The 19,564-nt window shown below is 44.1% G+C and overlaps 1 protein-coding gene across 4 annotated transcripts in view; it reads left to right on the plus strand.

Moving 5' to 3' along the window:
- Nucleotides 1-809: 809 nt before the first annotated feature.
- Nucleotides 810-19,564, plus strand: part of setd5 (SET domain containing 5) — a 29,939-nt gene continuing 11,184 nt past the window's right edge. For 3 of the 4 annotated variants that reach the window (XM_018725882.2, XM_018725883.2, XM_018725885.2), the window contains exons 1-12: nt 810-1,256; nt 13,548-13,782; nt 15,059-15,161; nt 15,973-16,229; nt 16,487-16,545; nt 16,647-16,834; nt 16,936-16,974; nt 17,134-17,367; nt 18,153-18,301; nt 18,655-18,772; nt 18,906-19,015; nt 19,230-19,476. In XM_018725882.2, coding sequence (XP_018581398.1) covers nt 13,712-13,782; nt 15,059-15,161; nt 15,973-16,229; nt 16,487-16,545; nt 16,647-16,834; nt 16,936-16,974; nt 17,134-17,367; nt 18,153-18,301; nt 18,655-18,772; nt 18,906-19,015; nt 19,230-19,476 — 1,575 coding nt within the window. In that variant the 5' untranslated portion in view covers nt 810-1,256; nt 13,548-13,711. The remainder of the gene's footprint in view (nt 1,257-13,547; nt 13,783-15,058; nt 15,162-15,972; nt 16,230-16,486; nt 16,546-16,646; nt 16,835-16,935; nt 16,975-17,133; nt 17,368-18,152; nt 18,302-18,654; nt 18,773-18,905; nt 19,016-19,229; nt 19,477-19,564) is intronic. The other variant, XM_018725884.2, reaches the window with a different exon arrangement.

Here is a 19,564-nt window from a genome sequence, read left to right on the forward strand (position 1 = left end):
TACTTCAGCTGTTTGTTCTTCAGTGATGAACTTCCCCATATGGTTACAAGATATCCATTCAGTTGGTTTTTGATTTATTTTAGCGTGTTGCCCCCTTTGTGGCGTAGTCTCCAGTGGGTGCGAGGGACAGTTGTAGGAGGGAGTAAGTGGTAATTGAATACAACCAGAAAGGGACGGTCAGTGTTGCTGTCCAATCCCTTGCCAGATCCCACTGGAGCGATACCTCGTCTTCCATTCACAGTACTGATTAGGTGGGGCTGTCCCTACCTCTATGTCGTAGTCCCTGGGTGGGGGCCGTGGAGACCCCGTGTTGCTATAGTATGGGTAGCTAAAGCCATACGAACTACCAGCAATCGGTTTTCTTTTTTCGTAAAAGAATTTATGGAAAGCCGAATCAAAGTCCCCCTAAGACACAATTCACAATTCCACGACTTGTGTATTAGTAAGTAAAACAAATTCTCCCGTGTTGCAGAGGTTGATCCATGTTGTTGCTTTTCTAAATCCACATCACTGCATGCCGCCTTCGCTCCCGAGACCGCCACACTAACTGCCCAGACTGCAGCAGCAGCACTCACTCCCGCGTCGGTCTGCCACCTCTATGTAAGGTGACCCGCCCTCTTAGAACAGCGAACTAAGGGGAGAAAAAAAATCAGCGCCCTTTATCGTCCAATTGCTTGTTAGCGTTTCTGCTTTCTAATTTTGAGTGACATTTCTTCCGCCAATAGCAGAAGACGAATGGGATTCGCTGGCACAGCCCACCGATTAATAGGCCCCTGCACGTAAGCGTGGGAAACCCCGTGATGTGGTTGTGTGTCAGTTTCGGTGGGACCCACGATCGATGCCGGTTAGGAGAGGGGGGGGGATGGGCGCCACTGCGAATATTGAGGACCTGAGATAGAATCAGAGCCTTGTAACACATACAGCCGTACATCTCCCTTTATAAACACCGAGTATAAATTTTGTAAAGCGTTGTAATAAACTGATTCAGTCAGCAGGGTTTCAATGTAACATACTAGAGAGGTACTGTGTCCAAGGCAGGAAAAGGAATAAAACTTTCCCCTCTGGCGGAAGGGGGTTTAGAAGCCTTGGTAGGTACCCGGGAAAGAAAGCGCTCTTCTCGCGTACGCCTCGCAGGAAACACCGAGGGCGGAGGGGGAGGCCTGGATGTGTGATTCGCACTAATGTTGGAATACCATTTTATGTGAAATTCCAAGGAACGCGAATCCGACCGGAGCTGAGGGGGTATGTCTCACTAGGTGAGTTTTTAACTGTTATATTATTATTTTACATGGTATATAGATTTTTTTTTTTGCTGCTTGCCTGCTGCTAGACGTCTCCTTCTAGACTAATTTTCATGCACAACTTGCTTTTCGGTATCAACTTTTTGACTTGCTCTCCAGTTTCTGTATCACCTGTTTCTCCAGCGTACGTGTAAATGTATAATTTTCGTGACAATTTGACAACTACAACGAAGGGCAGTTTTTCACTTGGTCCAGTCCTCGTGCAGTCAGTGCCCTGCAATTCTGCTCATGTAAACAATGTAAACTTTTGTCGTTTTTTTTACTATATTTTCATGCATTGTTGTTTTGTGCTGCTATAAAAACGGTTTACGGCGAAGGGGCAGTAGTAGTGTATGTAAATATTTTATTCCAGGGGCTTCAAATAAAACCACGTATCGTATCCCCACCTAGCTGTGTGTGTGTGTGTGTTTTTCCTCTGGCTGTGCTATTAGCGTTAGCTTCCTAACGGGAAACAAGTTGATAATATTCCCTTGGCCGCGTATTTTGATGGGTAAACTAGTTGGGAAAAGGAGTCCAGTCGTGGGGGAAGCGAAGTAGTTTGATCATTAGCGAGTGAAGTGAAGTGTGTGTGTCATTGGCGGAGCCCTCGATGGACAGTTACTGGTCTAGCTCTCACACCACTGTCTGTGTGTGTGTGTATGCCATACAGTATGGTGATCTCTAGGTTCGACACCTTCTGTTTTCCTCCTGAGACCGAGAGCCATATTGATTCCCCGGCTATGAAGGAGCATTTTCGGAGCCTGTGTTAGTCGGCGAGCTGTTTGTCGCCTTGTGAATTTTCGGAGGTTTAACTTTGAGGGAAAAGGAAGGATCATCATGCAGCTGCCCGTTTCGTTTGTGAAGGCGCTGAGCCTGAGTGTCGGTGGAAATCGGTGTGAATTCCGACCTTGGCACTTGCACGGGCAGCTACTTGGCTGGAATCATTATATTTACTGCTAGAATTTGCAACCGGCGTGTTTGCTTTTCCTAATAAAGTTTTATGGCGAAGCACACGAACGGTGCAGTTTGTGTTCTTCCCAGCAGACGTTTAAAATGAATGCAGGTGATGTTCCGTCCGTGGTGGACAAGGCTTGCAGATGGCCGTTTGAACTTTCTCTTTCAGCGGGCTGGCCAACTCTCGGAGCGGTGACTTGCTTTTCTCCTTCTTCTTCTTCTCCTCCTCCTCCGCCGCCGCCGCCGCCTCCCCCCCTCCGGCAGTCCCCCTTCCTCTGTCCCCCTCCGAGGGGATGAGGAGAAATGGGTGGTATTTGCGAGGGGTGCTCGCGTTTCCTTTTTTAGACTCCATTTTTATTTAAACAGCAAGCGAGACGGGGGGGGGGGGGAGAGAGAGAGAGAGATTTGGCCAGTCGGTGTGGTGTATGAAAAAGAACAAACTTTGGAGCGATCAGAACCCAAATCGACACCAGCACAGTACACTTTCCTTACGTTTCCATCCGAATGAATTTTATTTCCCCAGTTTGGTATTCACATACATTAGAGAAGGTTGCTGTTTAGGGTATGCTCTACTCCTTCGTCTCGTACAGATTCGTAAAATGAACCAAAACATTTTTTTCCCCCCTAGTTTTGTTTCGATGGGAGTGGTAACAGCCCTGTCTCTAGACTTACTCTCCGTCGGTCATGTCCAGACCAGAGTGTTTTAATAATGATATAAAAGGAAATAATTTGCAGATCTATTCTCTGAGGAGCTGGACCACATTAACAAGTAAACTAGCTAGCACTTAATGTACATGAAGATGACAAACTTCTTTCTTATGTCACGAAGCCATCGTTTGGCCTCACGTCGTATTTCATGGCTTCGCTGGATTCAGCGTTCGCTCGTTATCGCTTCGTCGTTGTGTATGTAAAACCGCGTGAGGACCCAGGCGTGTTCTCGCCGTCGCGTATGACTTAGGTGTCCGCCGCACTGCCTGTATAATCAGTGTGTTCGCAGCGGCCGTGCAGTCGGAGTTTACGGCACTGGGCTCGAGTGCTTGTTGTTCCGAAGGAGGGATGTGGGGTGAGGGGCGAGTTTTGCTTGTTCTGCTCCGGCGCGCTGGGGTGCGTTGCTGGCGCGCGTCTGTTTAGTCTGCAGGCCTGGTCTGCTGAGCGGATGTGCGCGAGGGCTTGGCTCTCGCGGGTGACTCTAACGTCATCGGCGAACCGAAAGTGCCCCTGAGCGTAATGGAGGGGAGTCGTGTGGCCCACCATTTGCTTCACCTACATTCCTCTTCTCTTCGCGTGTGCCTTTCATCACTAACAACTTTTCAAAATAAACCATGGCGTCGGCACAATTCATACTGCATCAGTATTGGTACCAAGTATTTTATCCCAGTGGACAGTGAGTGTAATGTACAGAGGGTTGATGTCTTGCAGTCTGACACTTGCACGTACGTCGTACGGAGCCTACTCCTCCTGTTGTATTACCCTTGATCAAGGTCCTTACCCTGAATTAATACGGCGAGGGGGTGCAGTGGCACAGCGTGTTTGGCCTGTGGCTGGGGTTTGAGTCCCGCTTGGGGTGCTCTGTCTGTGTCAGACTGATGTCCTGTCCTGCCTGGGTGTGCCCCTCTCCCCCTCCAGCCTGACTTGCCGCAACCCCGCTTGGGTGGGACAAGCGGTTTTCAGACTGAGTGTGTGTGCGCGCGTGTGTACCTTCGCAGTATAAATGAGCGGTGCAAAGTTTATCTGACAGTATGAGAGATTTGGTTCAAATAGATTCTTTAGAACCCGAGTTTTCAATGAAAATGTTCAGAACAGTTGCTCTTGAGTGTATATTGACTGAGTTCCTGTGTTAACAAGGTCTTTTTTGTTTCCATTGGGCTTGCATTTTTACAATGTATTATGGGAGGAGTGTTAGTGATAGTTTGTCATTTCCTCATTGATTCTGTGTTTGCCAAGCAGTACAGCACCAGGATGCAGCAACTCCATTTTTGTGAGCGTCCCAAAGACCAACACTTTGATCTCCTATACAGGCAGCGTGAGGACATAGTTTTGTATGTGCCTGGAGTTTTCTTTCTGCCACTGTCGAGTTGTCCATTGGCTAGAGGACACATTCTCTGAGTGGATGTACTTGTCTTTTAATAGCTGTTGCAGTTCAGCTCTCTTAACCATTGGAAATATGCCATTCTCTCCTTCTGACCTGAACTCCTGTTGTCTAGAATACTCCAGGCATGGATAGCGCAAAAGCAGGCGTACATGTAAATTGGTGCTGTTGAAGCTGTGTTTATGCTAGTCTTCTCTTAAAATAGGATGGTATAGGATTTGAAATGAGTTTAAGTATGTGCATGTTCCTGTTTTCAAAAAATTGTTGCTTTTGATTAACTTTTTTTTTGAATAGTAAATTGTCATCTTCTGGTCTTTGACCTTGAGGTGTTAATAGAAACATTAAATATGGTTTTGATTGCTATACCTAACATAGTGAAGTCTCTACTGCTACTAGCTTTGTGTTTTTAAAGTTGGTCTTGGGTGAATTATTTTTTAATACTTTCCTTGAATTTCCAAGATGGTTCCAATCTCAGTTCTGAACATCCTCAGTAGAAAACGGCAGCGATAAAGCTCACAAGGCACAGTGCTAAGATCTGCTTTTAAAGTACACCTGATTGTGTCCTCATAATAAAGGACTTTAAAACCATTTGTGAAGTTGCTGATTTTTTTTTTTTTTTTTTTTCCCTCCTCTGTTAATTTATTAACCTACTAGGAGACTTTTATTGCATATTACTTCAGACTTTTACATGGTATTTTCTTTACGTGTTAATTTGGATGATTTGGTACAGTTAATTTATCCGTATTTTGTTTTCAACACTCTTCTATAGTACGGTGGTCGAGCAAGTCAGCAGACATGATTTGGCAGAACATGTATGCTAATATCTGGCCTGTTTTACACTCTGCATGCTCAGAAGATGTTTGCGAAGTGCATTGTGAATGAAACAGGATGTTGGCCTGTATCCAAGAGAAAAAGACAGGATTCCAGCACAGTACAGAGTAGGCTGGAGAAGGGGGAGGTGTGGAGGGTTAGGGGTGTGCTGAAACAGTCAATGGAAAAAACAGCCCCATCTTTTTCCTCCTATTACATGGCTGTTCAAATTACAGTCATTTGACTTAAAAACAGGGCAGGAGGGATCGAGGTACTGTTGGTTCATTGAGATCACGCACTTCAGGTTTGTTCCACAGTTGCATTTTGGGATGGGAAAGCTTCCATTTCAGTTGTGATTGTTGTTCCTAGTTGCTGAATACACAAGTAGAAATTATCATCATTTGGCATTATTTTTAATGTGTAATCTCAGTGATGCGAGGGAACTTGCAGATGCCTGTCAGGATCGAGCTTATACTGTTGTGAGAAGGAAGGCAATGAGAGGCACCACTTCACCATGTTATTTTTGTAGCCTGTGCTTGGCCCTAACCATGGCTACATCACGCAGTCGTCAGTGGCGACGGCTCAGACCTTTTATCTGCCTTGATAATGAGCGTGTGTGCATGGCTGTCTTACTCCGCAGCTGTTGTGTGTTGCTGGCTTCTCTTGCACAATGGGGCTAAACAAGTCACTATGATGCCTGCCTCTGTGCCTCCTGCTGATTGGCTGAGGAGCTCTGGAGCTTCTCCAATAAAGCAAGGTGTTTCCACAGGACAGACTCTGCACTGGGGATCTCTGTTGCAGGGGTCTTATGTGTACTTTGTTGCGTAGCGTGGGGATTCATGGGAGAATACTGAACGGGGGTGGTTGGGGGAGGAGGCGGCTGATGCTGTAACTTGCATCTTCCTTTGGTGTATAGTGCATGTCTTCTGCTCTTGAACAGCAGCTCATATTTTATAACCATGAAGGAACCAATTTTATTCCCTCTTGTAAAGGCACCTTCTAGATAAGAGTGTAAATACTCTTGCGAGATACACCTTGAGTCTTGATTTGGGATTTTTTTTTTTCCCCCCCCCCTTTACCCTGCACAGATGGAAGCAGCCATCTTAGTCGACGTGCCAGGATTCTTCTTTTGGATCCTGATGTGAATGCTGTGAAACAGTAATGCTGGCTTGAAGTTGTATTTCCCCCCCCCCCACCCCACCTTCATACAGCCACCAGTTATCTTTTTGACAAATGTCTGTTAGTATATAATTTTATTTAGCTTCTTCTGCTCCCAGTGAATAGCTTGGTATAATAAATCTCTAAAAGTTGGTTTATTCTTCTCTTTCACACGAACAAAACTATAGCCTGTCCAAAGGGCTTCTATTTCTTTACCCCCCCCCCCCCCCCAATTTTTTTGGACCACTACTGATGGCTTTACTATCCCTTTGTTCATATTTTTGGTGTGCGTATGTGGGTAATTCTTATATTCCTAATAGGAATGTACGCTGCATTACCCCCACACTTCTCATCCTTCTGTGTTTATCTCATATTTGGGTTTTCACTTCAAAGCACTTATGTGGTATTTTAATATTTAATACTTGGCAAATTACATTTCCATAGGGTAAGTCTGAGCAGATCTGGGTGGTTCCCCCCTCCCCCCCTTTCCTGTGGTGCTTTGCTAAGCGTTTGTAAGAAAAGTGAGTACTTGGAAGATGTGTTAATGTAAGTGAACAAAATGCTTAAATATTTTTGTTTCTAATGAGCAGGAGGTATTGGCACAGTATTTAGGGCTTTAGCAATTGACATAAAAGAAGAAACCGAAGGCAGAGCAATTGTTTTTGGGCTCAACTTTCCAAACAGAATGCTGCCTGAAGTCAGGTTTTACTTTTGGGGGAGGGGGCAGTCTTAGAAATGCGGCACTGCGATGCTTATACAACTGGTTTGGTCAGACTGAAATCGTGGGCCAGTTAACCTTTGTTCCATTTCACATTTCCTGAAACACAGCTGGACTGCTGGTGTAAAAGAGCCCTTCTCAGGTTCCTTGTTGGAGCCGATTTAGTGACTTTTGTAGCGCTATTTGTGTGCTGGGTGCAGACTGCCAGAGAGGTAAAAGTGTGGCACAGCAGAGGCTGGAGAGTGCTCACGTAGTGTATTTTGGAAGACGGCTGCTTGGTCTTTCCTCCCACTGCAGCAAGCCGCTTATATACTCGCCGCCTTTGCAAGGAAGCATGCTTATGGTCTAACTTATTCATGCCGGTCTTTGTTTGCATCCTACTTATTTCGAGAAAATTTCCTGGAATCTGTTTTAATTACTCATTAGTTTCCGGCAGACACAATCCTCTAAAATGGCAAATGCAGTTGTTTGCCGTAACTTTCAAAATATGTTTTTGAATGTTATCTTCCCATGGAGCTTCAATACACCTTAGACGATCTCCATTCGACACTGTGGCGAACATGTTTAGCCAGACATTTCCATTTTGGCCTTTGTGCTCAGTCACAACAGCCATTTCCTTTTGTTCATCCTTGTTTCCCCTTCATTTTGTCAGCGGGGTGCTAATGTAAATGAGGGACACATTGCTGTCTGACTTTTTGGTCAGTGGTGGAATTATTTGTTCGCCATGCAGATCTGACTTAATTCTTTGTCATTCCTTCTTTCAGAATGACTTTCTGTTCACTCAGGTTATTGCTGTCTGGTTTGCTTAGATCCAGGTTTTCTCCACACTACATTTTTAATGTCTCTTTGAACACTATACTGGTGGTTTTAAAACTGCAGAAGACCTTGTTTGGGGCTGCGTAAGAGACGGCTGTTTTGTCCTCGTCCCTCTTCCAAGCTTCCACCTTGGCTTCACAAGGAATGGCCTTCAAGTCTGTAGGGCTGTGGAAAGAAGCTCATCAAGACCCACAGCACTTGCTCATGGTTTCATGATAATGTTACATGCATTTCTTTGTAGCAATGCTTTTAAAATGTATTTTTTTTCGGGGGTGCTTTTTGCAAAAAAAAGAAAAAAAAGGAAAGCTTTGCTTTGTCCAGGCAGTCTGATATCCAAATTAAGTATCCATGTGCTGTTTAGCGTTGTGAGCTGTTGCTACCTAAAAGATCTGTGTAATTTTTAGCCAGGGAGCACACAACTCGCATAATTACGGAACTGGATAGTTGGTTGATTTGCTGTAGTAAATGTGACCAAAACTTGCAGTTTTTTAATGTTTACTATATACATATGCACAGCAGTATTTCTGATTTTTAACCTTTTTGTATTTACAGTGATTGTAGTTAATTTTGAAGATTGATAAAGCAATATCATCTAACCGTATAGTTTTTGTTATTTCATATTAAATGACTGTTTTAAGTAGCTAGCTGATTCTTCATGTATTGCTGCTTGACTTTTGGACATCTGGGCTTGAATGTCTGATCACCACCTACAGCCCAGCTTCTCCGTAACCAAGATTCTTCACCTTCAAGCTGGTTCATAACTTCTGTTGCCCAGTCTGTCATAACTGGGCAATGCACTCATTTCATCTGTTACATCAGTTAAGAGCCCAGGAATGATTGATTCAGGTCTCTCCTTCTTCTAACACTTTGTCATAACCCAATCTTGCATAACATCTGCAAGAGCCAACCTTCTCAAAACACTCTGACTTCTGGTCCAGGCCATGGTAATATACTGCCTGGATTTACTGTGCTGTCTGCTGTTTTGGTCTTCTGGCCTCCTCTGTCAAACCTCTCCAGCTCATACAGAATCTGCTGGATGAGTTGTTTGACTTGCCAAAGTGTTCCCATGTATTCTTGCTTCTCTCCATTGGCTTCTGTGTGGTGCAATGAGTTCCCTCTTCCACTCTGACTCAGCAAGTTCTATATTTACATTAAAGAAGGATCTCAAAACATATACTGGTCAGCCAAAACATTAAAACTACCTGCATAATATTGTGTAGGTCCCCCTCATACTGCAAAAACAGCTCTGACCCATTGAGGCATGGACTCCACAAGACCTCTGAAGGTGTCCTGTGGCATCTGGCACCTAGATGTTAGCAGCAGATCCTTTAAGTCCTGTAAGTTGCGACATGGGGCCTCCCTGGATTGGACTTGTTCTTACAGCACATCCCACAGATACTCTATCAGATTAAGATTTTGGGAATTTGGAGGCCAAGTCACCTTCTCCCATTGCTCCATGGTGTAGTTGTGATGCTCACGTGTCCATCATAGGTGCTTTTGGCAGTGGACAGGGGTTAGCAGCACTTTGACCAGTCTGCAGCTATGTAGCCCCATATGCAGCAAGCTGCGATGCACTATGTGTTGTAACACTTTTCCATCATGGCCAGCATTAAGGTTTTCAGCAATTTGTGCTACAGTATCTCTTCTGTGGGATCAGACCAGATGGACTCGCCTTTGATCCCCACGCGCATCGGTGAGCCTTGGACGCCCCTGACCCTGTCACCAGTTGTCTTTCCTTGAACCACTTTTGGTACTAGCCACTGCATCCCGGAAACACCCCACAGAACCTGCTGTTTTGGAGATGCTCCGACCCAGTCGTCTAGCCATCACAATTTGGCCCTTCTCAAAGTTGCTCAAATCCTTATGCTTGCCCTTTTTTCCTGCTTCAGCATATCAAATTCAAAAACTGACTGTTCACTTACCACCTAATATATCCCACCCCTTGACAGGTGCCATTGTAATGAGATAATCAGTGTTACTCACTTCACCTGTCAGTGGTTTTAATGTTTTGGCTGATCGGTGTATATCTTCTAGACTTTTCCCCCGATCTTGTATGTGTAGCTACTGTGCAGTATAATGTATGCTGGTTTATATGGTGGTATGAGAGAAAGTGACTACTTTTAGAATTACATGCCTGCATTAAATCTCTCCTTCTGTTGGTGTAATGCACTGGTATATTTTCTGCGAGGTACATCACTTTGGACAAAAGCATCTGCTAAATGAAGGAATGCAAATGTAAGTATACAATTAAAAGTGAAATATGTATAGATCTCCAAGCTGTTAATTTTCAATTTTGTGAAGGAAGTCATTCAAGTACTGTGGAAATATACACAAGCAGATTAGTTTAGTTCCCCCCCCCCCACTCCTCTCTTCCCTCAGTGCTTTGAAGTACCTCTCTTTCTGTTGTCTTTTAAATTTAATACTTTAAGCCAAACCTGTAGAACAGCGTGTTTGTATTGCAAGATGTTGGAACTGTACAGGAGACCCTTTTTAAGGTGAACAAAACAGGAGATGTTTCTGCTGTTTTCGATCCAAAAGCCCTACATCTGTGACCTTGCCCCAGTCAGACAAGCCGCCGTGTTTGCCTTTTGCCGGGGTACTTGTGGGCTTTGGGAGACGTGGCATGCGTGCGCTTTGCAGGCAGGGTGCTGTTCTGAGGCTGCGGAGCCCAGCTGCCGTGAGTGGTAACTTGACCTCGGCGTCTCTGTTGGGCATCTGCATGTTCACCTGCTTTCTGACCACCCGCCTGTTATTCCATTCAGCCAGTCCCCCACCCCTGCCCCAGGCCAGGAATGCTTCTCGTCCTTCACCTGGCCTCCTGCAGCTGGGCTGCTTCTCAGAAGGCTGGGGCTAACTGTGGGGGGAGGGTGAGACTTGCACCTTGTGCTATTTTTATTTATTTCTTTATTTATTTACTTCAGCTCACTTGTGAGTTACGTACAACTAGTTGTTCTCTGCCATTGTGCTCTCCGGTGTTCTCGCAGTCCTTTCAGCAGGTTACGGAGCCTCCGGAGGGAACACGGTGCATATGAATAATTGAAAGATTAAAAGGAATCAGATTACTGACTACGTGCCAGTACAGCTTTACTGGGATGGCACCAGTTGGCCTGCATCTTCAGAGGGTTTTCCGGTGCTTCATCTATCATGTCCCTTGCAGACACTTCCAAAATGGCCTCTGCTGTGTGAGTGAAAAGGCAGCATGAGTCTGCTGGTAATTTGAGCCTGTTTCCCAAGGCTAAGGGGGAGAGTGAGGGGGCCCTCTCTTCTGGAATTCAGCCTTCTGTTCTCTCTTTAGTGGCCTGAAAAGCACATCTCTTGTACCACCACAACGGCAACATTCAGCTGGCAGATGTGTTGTTGGGATAATGAGCGTATTGCCGGTGTGTCTTTCAAGCCATAACTTTGTACATCTTACCTGGTTTTCATAGTCACTTCAAGCCTATGGCATATGTAGCATTAAAATAATTTACATTTATTAATTTAGCTGTTTTTCTCAAGTACCTTACAATGTTAGGCTACCTGCAGTTAATTATACAGCTGGGAAATCCTTTGCTGAGCAATTCATGGTAAGTATCTACAGCATGGGGTGGGATTTGAACCTGAGAGCGGAGTCCAGTGATGGTTGCTCTAACCACTGCTCTGTACTGTACTGCGCTGACTTCCGACCTTTCTAGTTTTCAGTTAAAAGTTGGTATGCAGGTTTCTTATTACTGATGCTTAGTCAAACTTTAATTTTGAAAGGTGTTGTTTTTTTTTTTTTTTTTTTAAAATGCTTTGGGTTAGCTGGTTCTCTTAATATTGGATGTTCACACACTGTCATGGAGTTAGCATAGGTGTGGATAATGCTGCCTTTTAATATACCTCAGTGATACTACAGATATGTTTGTGCGTGCCTGCAGCCATGTTATCTGTGAATGAGAGGCCAGGTACTCGGTCTTACCCTCTCTCTGCACAGACGAAACAATGTGAATGTTGGATCGAAGCATCTGAGCGAGTGAGAATTTTCCCGCACATGTAAGGCTGTAGGAGAGCCGTTACAAAGAAGGCAGCCTATCTGTAACCACCCCCCCGCCCAAGAAAATAAAACGCGCGCACACAGAATGCTAAAGAGCGGTGGTGTGTACAGCTGTTAAACGAGATGCTGCTTGTGTGTGGAGGGAGGGAGACGTGCCACAGCGCAGAGCTGATATGTCAGCCGTGGCTCCACCCTGAGCTGAAGTGAGTTGGATCGTCCATGGCAGTTCCCAGGCCATGATGTTCACTGCCCTCCTGGTAGGGTGCATCCTCATACCTTTTGTGTGTTGCCTTTACCTGACTGCATTAGGTCACTGCTGATAAACAGTTGGGGGGGGGGGGGGGCATGTTTGAACCTCTTCCCCGGATGAACCTTTGCCGTCAAAACAGTCTTCCCATGCTTTTCCCCAGGAGCCCCCCAGGGGTTTTACTTGCTAAAGCAGCAAATCAAAGAAGAAATGGCTGGGTGAAGTACAGGGTGTACGGCTGTAACAACACTTGTTTGCACGTAATTTGCACTGTTTTTCAGCTGCCTTAACTACTTTGCGTCTGTTATGCTTTTTCTACTTATTTTTCATTTTCCTGCTGGAGGTATTCATGTTTAGTCATGGTTAAACATGTTATCTTAAGTTTGACAAAGTCCTTTAGAAACGATGTTATACAAACATTGTCTTTTCTTTTACTAGGAAGAAAGGCAAATGGACAGGAGCAGAAACAATGTCGCAATTTGTGATGCTCATATTAATATATCTATAGCAAACATATGATGTGCTCCTTCAGGCCTGTGAGCTGTGCATTTTGACAGTCTATGCCAGGTGACCAAGTGAAGCACAAATATTTATACATCTGGGTCTTGTTAAAATGAGAAAATGGAATAAAAGGGAACATGAAGAGTGAGTTTCAAATATTAGAGCTTTTAAATAAAACGTTCTCAGTGAAGTGTGTTCCATACCCGAGCAGTAACAAGGAAGACTACCCTGTCCCATGGTGTAGAAGGAATTGTTAATGAAGTTGAATTGCCATTGGTATCAGATGGTAGGCAATCCCACAAACCATGTGCTTGTAAATAACACCCATGAAATAGGTATATTTTGCAGCATTTCATAAAATTCAATTTATCCTTTTTTAAATTTTATTTTAATGTGAAGTACCACACCCTCTTGAATGGATCAGTTGTGCTTGTTTATGTGGTGTGAATTTGATATTCCTGGGTGGCCTACATTAATGCTGGAATTACCAGGCATGTGAGCTGCACCCAGCTCTCCTCATCACAGCAGGGGGATGTTGGGAGGGGGTTCTGCAGGCAGGAAAGAAGTGCTGTGGGTCAGTGTTCCACTGTGGTCATGTGACATGCAGCCCTGCCCAGTGCAGTGACTCCCCACGCTGTGAAACACTGCCCCCAGAGGTGCAGCATCGCGCTGCCAGCCAAGTGCCAACCGACAAGTTCAATGATTTTATTATATTTAACCCATCGAGCTCAAGGATTACATCACTTTTCTTCCTGAAAAGTTTTGTCTTGGAAAATTTATTTTCTAGTGGTATAGTGGTCAAGATAGGACAGAAGCTCTCTGGTACAAACATCTATTTTCTAAAACATCCTGCCAGAATTTCTAGTCCTCGTGTCCTTTCAGTCCTTGTGTGCACATTCCAGTGAGCTGCTCCTGCTCCTCAGCACTGGAGCTGATTGGACCTGTTGCTGTTCTTCTAGGTCTCCCCATGTCCTTAAGGTGTTGGCTGCGGCAGTGCGGCACCCCACCCCTGGAGTGGTCTGTTGCTGCAGCTCAGACCCCGTGATTCCCCCTCCCTTTCCCCTCTCCCCCCCACCCCCTTCCCCCTTTCCCCCCCTCCCCCCGCGTCGCTGTGCTGGACGTCATGAGCATAGTAATCGCGCTGGGAGTCACCACACCTGAAACGTCCTACTCAGACATGGCTGCTGGATCAGAGTAAGTACCTGGGGTGTCTCTCTCTCTTTTTGGCCCTGACACTGATGGGTTAATCAAACATCTGGAAGCAACAAGGTTTCACCTAATGTATAAAGAAAATCATTCTGGACAGTAAGGAGACTGGGGAACCTGGGGGCATTTAGGAATTCCATGACCTGAAACTTGAGCAGGATTAATCAGAGAAAGGGTGTCCATGTGCTAATGAGTTAAATTTGTTGATATTGTGGTTCCCTTGAAGTTGTACATTCATAACTCATGTCTAACACTGCATTGAATGAAATGGAGATGGGATGGAGGGAGTTCATGCTGATTTTGAGGTAGGGCAGTATGACCTGATATGACACGGTTAGAAGTCTCTAGGTTTACTTTGTAGCCAGCATCTTACACTGGTAGAACTCCTGCCCCTGTTAAATGGGATTAAGATCAGAAATACAGTATATCTAAAGTCAAATTGAGTACATTAGAACAGAATGGCTTTCTCTGCAGATGGCTTTGTGACAATGATCGTTGCATAATGTTGTAGCGGAAGTAGTACCCTTAACTTGTGATTCATCCCCAGTGCTATGGAAAGGGGAAGTGTTGTTGTCTGGTACCATCTAGTGGTTGGTTTCTGTGTTAACCCAGATGGCAACAATTTAAGGGTCATGCTGCGAATGTAACTGTTGCTAGTTTCTGAGGAGGGTATTTTGAGAACTTTAATACTTACAGAAAGTGTAGTGACCTCTTTACTTGCTGTACCTTATATTTGATCGTGGCTGTCTTTAAATTTGAAGCTTTGTAAAGTGCTGCTGTTTAACTCTGGTCTAAACACTTTCTCATGAAAAAATTAATGGAGACTAAAATTTTATTCACCAGCATTGGGCTCTGCAGTTTAGAGCCTTATGTAATATGGTCCTTGGTAAATCTCTATTAGTAAGATGTTCTGTATTGTTACAATGTGCAGCATGCTTGATGTAATTGCATTTTGAGGCATACTTGCTTTCTAGTAGTCTCTCTCAAGGTGGCATGGCAGTAATGTCATTCTCACTGTTTTGTGCTGGTTTGGCTCTGTTAAAGGGTCCCAACTGTTTCTTTGAGAGAGTATTTAATTTTTTGTTGGTCACATGGGTTTGTAGCATGCATGCAATGTTTAGTATACAGTTATAGATTATTTTAATGTTTAAAAGAATGTGCTGATATCGCATTCATTCTGCCACACTAAAGTCCATCACATTCATCTTACTGTTATGCTGGCTGGTAATCTGGACTTCTAATTTCTTTATATCCTGCTTCATAGCCCTGAGTCGGTGGAAGCAAGTCCTGCTGTGAATGAGAAGACCTACTCCAACCACAGCTGTGGAAGTGCTCAGAACCATGGTTACCGGGGACTGCCCTATGCTGTGAGTATGGCACTCACCAGCCATAGCCGTAGGACCTCACTGTGGGAAGATCTGTGTCTCAAACATATTGCAGAATTAATATCTCAAGTGAAAAGTTGGATAGTTATTGGCTTAGTAAACAAACTGATTAGTATTATTCCCTTTCTATGATTTCAGATAGCAACTTTCATCCATTTTATATGCCTTTCTGGGATTTGAACTGGCTGATTCTTACCTCATGTGAGAAATTTGGAAATTATATTATTCCAATTTTTCTTTACAATAGTTATTTGAAACCGGTATGTATAAATAAAGGTAAAATATCATAGAAAGGTCTTAAAACCTGAGATATAGTCATCATTTAATTTTCTGTAACATGTAAAATTTTCATTTGTTATAGGCTTGCCATTTCTTTGTTTGGTTTGCTAGCTTTTAGATTGAATAGTGCTTTTTTTTGGGGGGGGACTCCCAAAGGCTTTGAAGTTCAGTTTGAGATCTTCATGCTGTCCATCGTCAGGGCCCAACAAGCCAAAAAGAGTTTTTGTTCTTACAGTGTGGGAAATGGAACATCAAGATCAAATGTGTTATTTTGCATGTCTCTGGAGATGCCAGTTTTCAAGAAACTGACAGCACAGCTATGATGAGGATGGTGCTGAGAGCATAGATTGGCACATTTAGGTCCCTTGGCATGTTTTCTTGCAAGTTTATCTGCAATTCAAAAGGATATGAGGGAATTGCTTTTCAGTTTGTCACTATTCACCTCTGCAGTTCCTCTCTCACTTCTTGTTTTCATGTTTACTTTTTATTTTTGTCTGAACGCCACTGTTTGAAGATGCAACAGTCTTGCGTTGTGTGTTGTCAGGACCACAACTATGGTGCACCCCCTCCTCCGACCCCACCCGCATCCCCACTGTCCCACACGATCATCCCCCGCGTGGAACTCAGTGACGTCATGTGCTCTGACCTTGTGGATGATAACACGGCTGATAGTGACAGCTCCTCTGACGAAGATGAGGATGTAGGTGTGCCAAGTTGGTGCCCCTGCAGCCTGACACAAGATGGCTTCCTTATTAAGTGCGACAGTTGTAGGTGAGGACAAACCTTTGTCATCCATTTCAGTATTCATGTCCCTCTCCATGGGAAGAGTCTTTGTTAGCATTGACTAGATGTACCTCCATGACTTTTCCATTTTGACCTCTATTAGAATGAGGGGCATTCGCAATAAAATTCAGAGTTTTAGGGTTCCTTGCAATTAATTAAGCCTTTTTCACATTACTTTTATCAGTCATGCCCAGTAATCTAACAAATTGTTAGTCTCTTATTGTATTTTATAACTTCATTTCCAGGGGCTTGGAGAGGAGGAAAGGGGTTGATGCTCAGCGAAGGAAACCAGAAAATGTGTCCGGTAAGAGACTAAAAAAAAAAAACTTGTTGCTTTTGCATACACTGACCATTTAGAAACCCATCCATACATCACACAAAACACCTCTCCTTGTTCTGCTGCAGTTGGGGACAGCAGTGCGACAGAGAGTGGCGATGAAGAAGTCTCTCCATCCACGGTGTCTTACACAGCCACCCAGCACACACCCACCAGTATCACCCTCACTGTCAATCGTGTTAAGAGGAGCAAGCCCAAGAAGAGGAAAAAGAGTACAGAGAAAGCACAGGGAACACCAAAACCCAAAAAAATCAAGGTGGCGTAACATTTCATGACCACTTTCCTCTTCCAGGATTGTTTTATCCTTTTTAATCTTTTCTTTTTTTTGTGATGCAAGTGAATTGTTAATCGTTACAGGCCTTCAGAGAGGGTTCTAGGAAGTCCATGAGGATGAAGGTAAACATTCTATTAGTCTTATGTATTTAATCAGCACATGCATGAAAAATACATAAAGTAGTAACTTAACAATTCTACTTTTGCCATGGTATTGTGTGGATGAAAATTTCAGAAAGTTGTTTCATTGTCTTTTTTTGGTGTTTGAAACTTTCTTTAAAGAACTCAACGACGGAAGCAAGCACGCTAGACGAGAACACAGAGGAGGGCTGGGAGTCCAAGATCCGCCAGTGGACAGACCAGTACGAGGAGGCCTTGGCCAACCAATACAGTGCAGATGTTCAGACACTGCTCCAGCTGCATCGTGAAGGCAAAACGTCCACAGCCGCTACCATGGACAACATCAACCGGACAGAGCTGGCCTGTAACAACACTGTTGTCGGTTCACAGATGCAGGTGCGTATAGTCAGTTCTAGTGCCATCTCAGCATTTACATTACATTTATTTATTTAGCTGACCCTTCTATCTAAAGCATCTTACAGTTTTAAGCTACTTGAAATTATTTAACCATTTATACAGCTGGGTAATTTTACTGGAGCAATTTAGGGTAAGTGCCTTGTTCAAGAAATATAGAATAGAAATATGTTTTAAAAAGGAAAAATAAATTCAGTTGTGGCAAAGCATATTAAGTGTACTAATCATAAAAAAAAAAAAGCTTATAACACACCCAAAATTGTTAGATGGTGTAAAACCTACCAGAAATGTAATTTATTGCAAATAAAAGCTGAAGCATATGAAAACACACACACACACACATTGTCAGAACCGCTTGTCCCATACGGGGTCACGGGGAACCGGAGCCTACCCGGTAACACAGGGCGTAAGGCCGGAGGCGGAAGGGGACACACCCAGGACGGGACGCCAGTCCGCCGCAAGGCACCCCAAGCGGGACTTGAACCCCAGACCCACTGGAGAGCAGGACTGTGGTCCAACCCACTGCGCCACCGCGCATATGAAAACAATGAAAGAATATGTATGTTTGTTCTTTTGATATGTCTGTCTTTTTCAGTGTTTTCTGGTGCGCAGTACTGATTAATCAGTATCTGGTACACACAAAAAGCAGTTTATTTTTGCCAAAGAGGACTGATTTTATGACGAACCATCAGAATTCTTATTTAGACTCATCACGTCCCTAGTTGTCTATAATAAGCCTTCTTTGTGTGTGCACATGCATGGTACAGTTACAGCTGGGAAGGGTCACACGTGTACAGAAGCACAGAAAGATTCTGCGTGCTGCTCGGGACTTGGAGACGGACACTCTTATCATTGAGTATCGGGGCAAAGTCATGCTGAAACAGCAGTTTGAGGTCAATGGACACTTCTTCAAAAAGTAGGTGCCTTCTACTTTGTACATGTCTGTGAGATGTTAATCATATTTATCCTCTGGGAAACAGTTATTTTCCCAAAACTATATAATGGCATTTCAAGACATTCATAGCCGGATGTGTTCTTAAGCAAGCACTTATGTGAAGGGTGAGTGTATTTCTCAACATAGTGACTGCTGAAGGACTTCACCCTTACGTCAGTTATAAAATATGAATGCGTGATTAAGTTAACTTTTTGAGAAACTTGTGAACCAGTCCTAACTTAAATCTGTTGTCAATGAATTTAATTTTTCTTTTTTATTGTTTCTTGGTTCTCTGATTATAGCTTCAGGTGACATTTTATTTTGTTCAATTGCAGGCCCTACCCCTTTGTGCTGTTCTACTCAAAGTTCAATGAAGTAGAGATGTGTGTTGATGCACGGACGTTTGGCAATGATGCACGCTTCATCAGGAGGTCGTGTACACCCAACGCTGAGGTGAGCATCTCCCCTTTGGGTGTTTAATGACATTGTCTGAGTTGTCGACGGCAGTTTTTTTTGGACTTCTCGGCTTGTGTATCATTACTGTACGTCTGTTCTGTGCTAGCTCTTACTCTGGGCTCATCCACAGGTTCGACACATGATTGCTGATGGCATGATCCATTTGTGCATCTATGCAGTTACTCGTATCACAAAGGACTCAGAAGTCACCATTGGCTTTGATTATGAGTTCAATAGCTGGTCAGTAACACTTTTTTTTTTTATTTTTAATGAAATGTTTGTAAAGGTTGCTTTTTGGGAAATTGGCTTGAACAGCAATGGATCCTTACCTTGAACTGATTCTTTAAAAGATACAGCTGTCTAAATTCCCAGAATTTCCAGTTTGACATTTTCAGAACTTTTGTTTAAATTGGCTAGTCAGGTTGAATCATTTGGGCTCTCCTCCTAAACATAGCAACTACAAAGTGGACTGTGCCTGCCACAAAGGGAACCAGAACTGTCCCGTGCAGAAACACAACCTGAACCCACCCGAACAGCTGCTGCGTCCCCCCTCATTGCCCGTGCAGGTGGGGGCCGAGACACGCAGGCGGAAAGCACGACGGAAAGAGCTGGAAGCAGGGGTCCTGTGCAGCATATCTGACGAAAGTAGCCAACCCCCTGAGGAAACCCGGGGGGGTAGCATGGGAGCCAGTGATGCAGAGGTGCGTGTGCGTGCGCGTGCGCGCGTGTGCTTTGCCTCATGTGGCTCTTTGTGTAATGTCCTAGTGGCAAATCATAAACCAGATTTTA

Source organism: Scleropages formosus, chromosome 22 (assembly GCF_900964775.1).
Source record: "Scleropages formosus chromosome 22, fSclFor1.1, whole genome shotgun sequence".
Classification (NCBI taxonomy): domain Eukaryota; kingdom Metazoa; phylum Chordata; class Actinopteri; order Osteoglossiformes; family Osteoglossidae; genus Scleropages; species Scleropages formosus.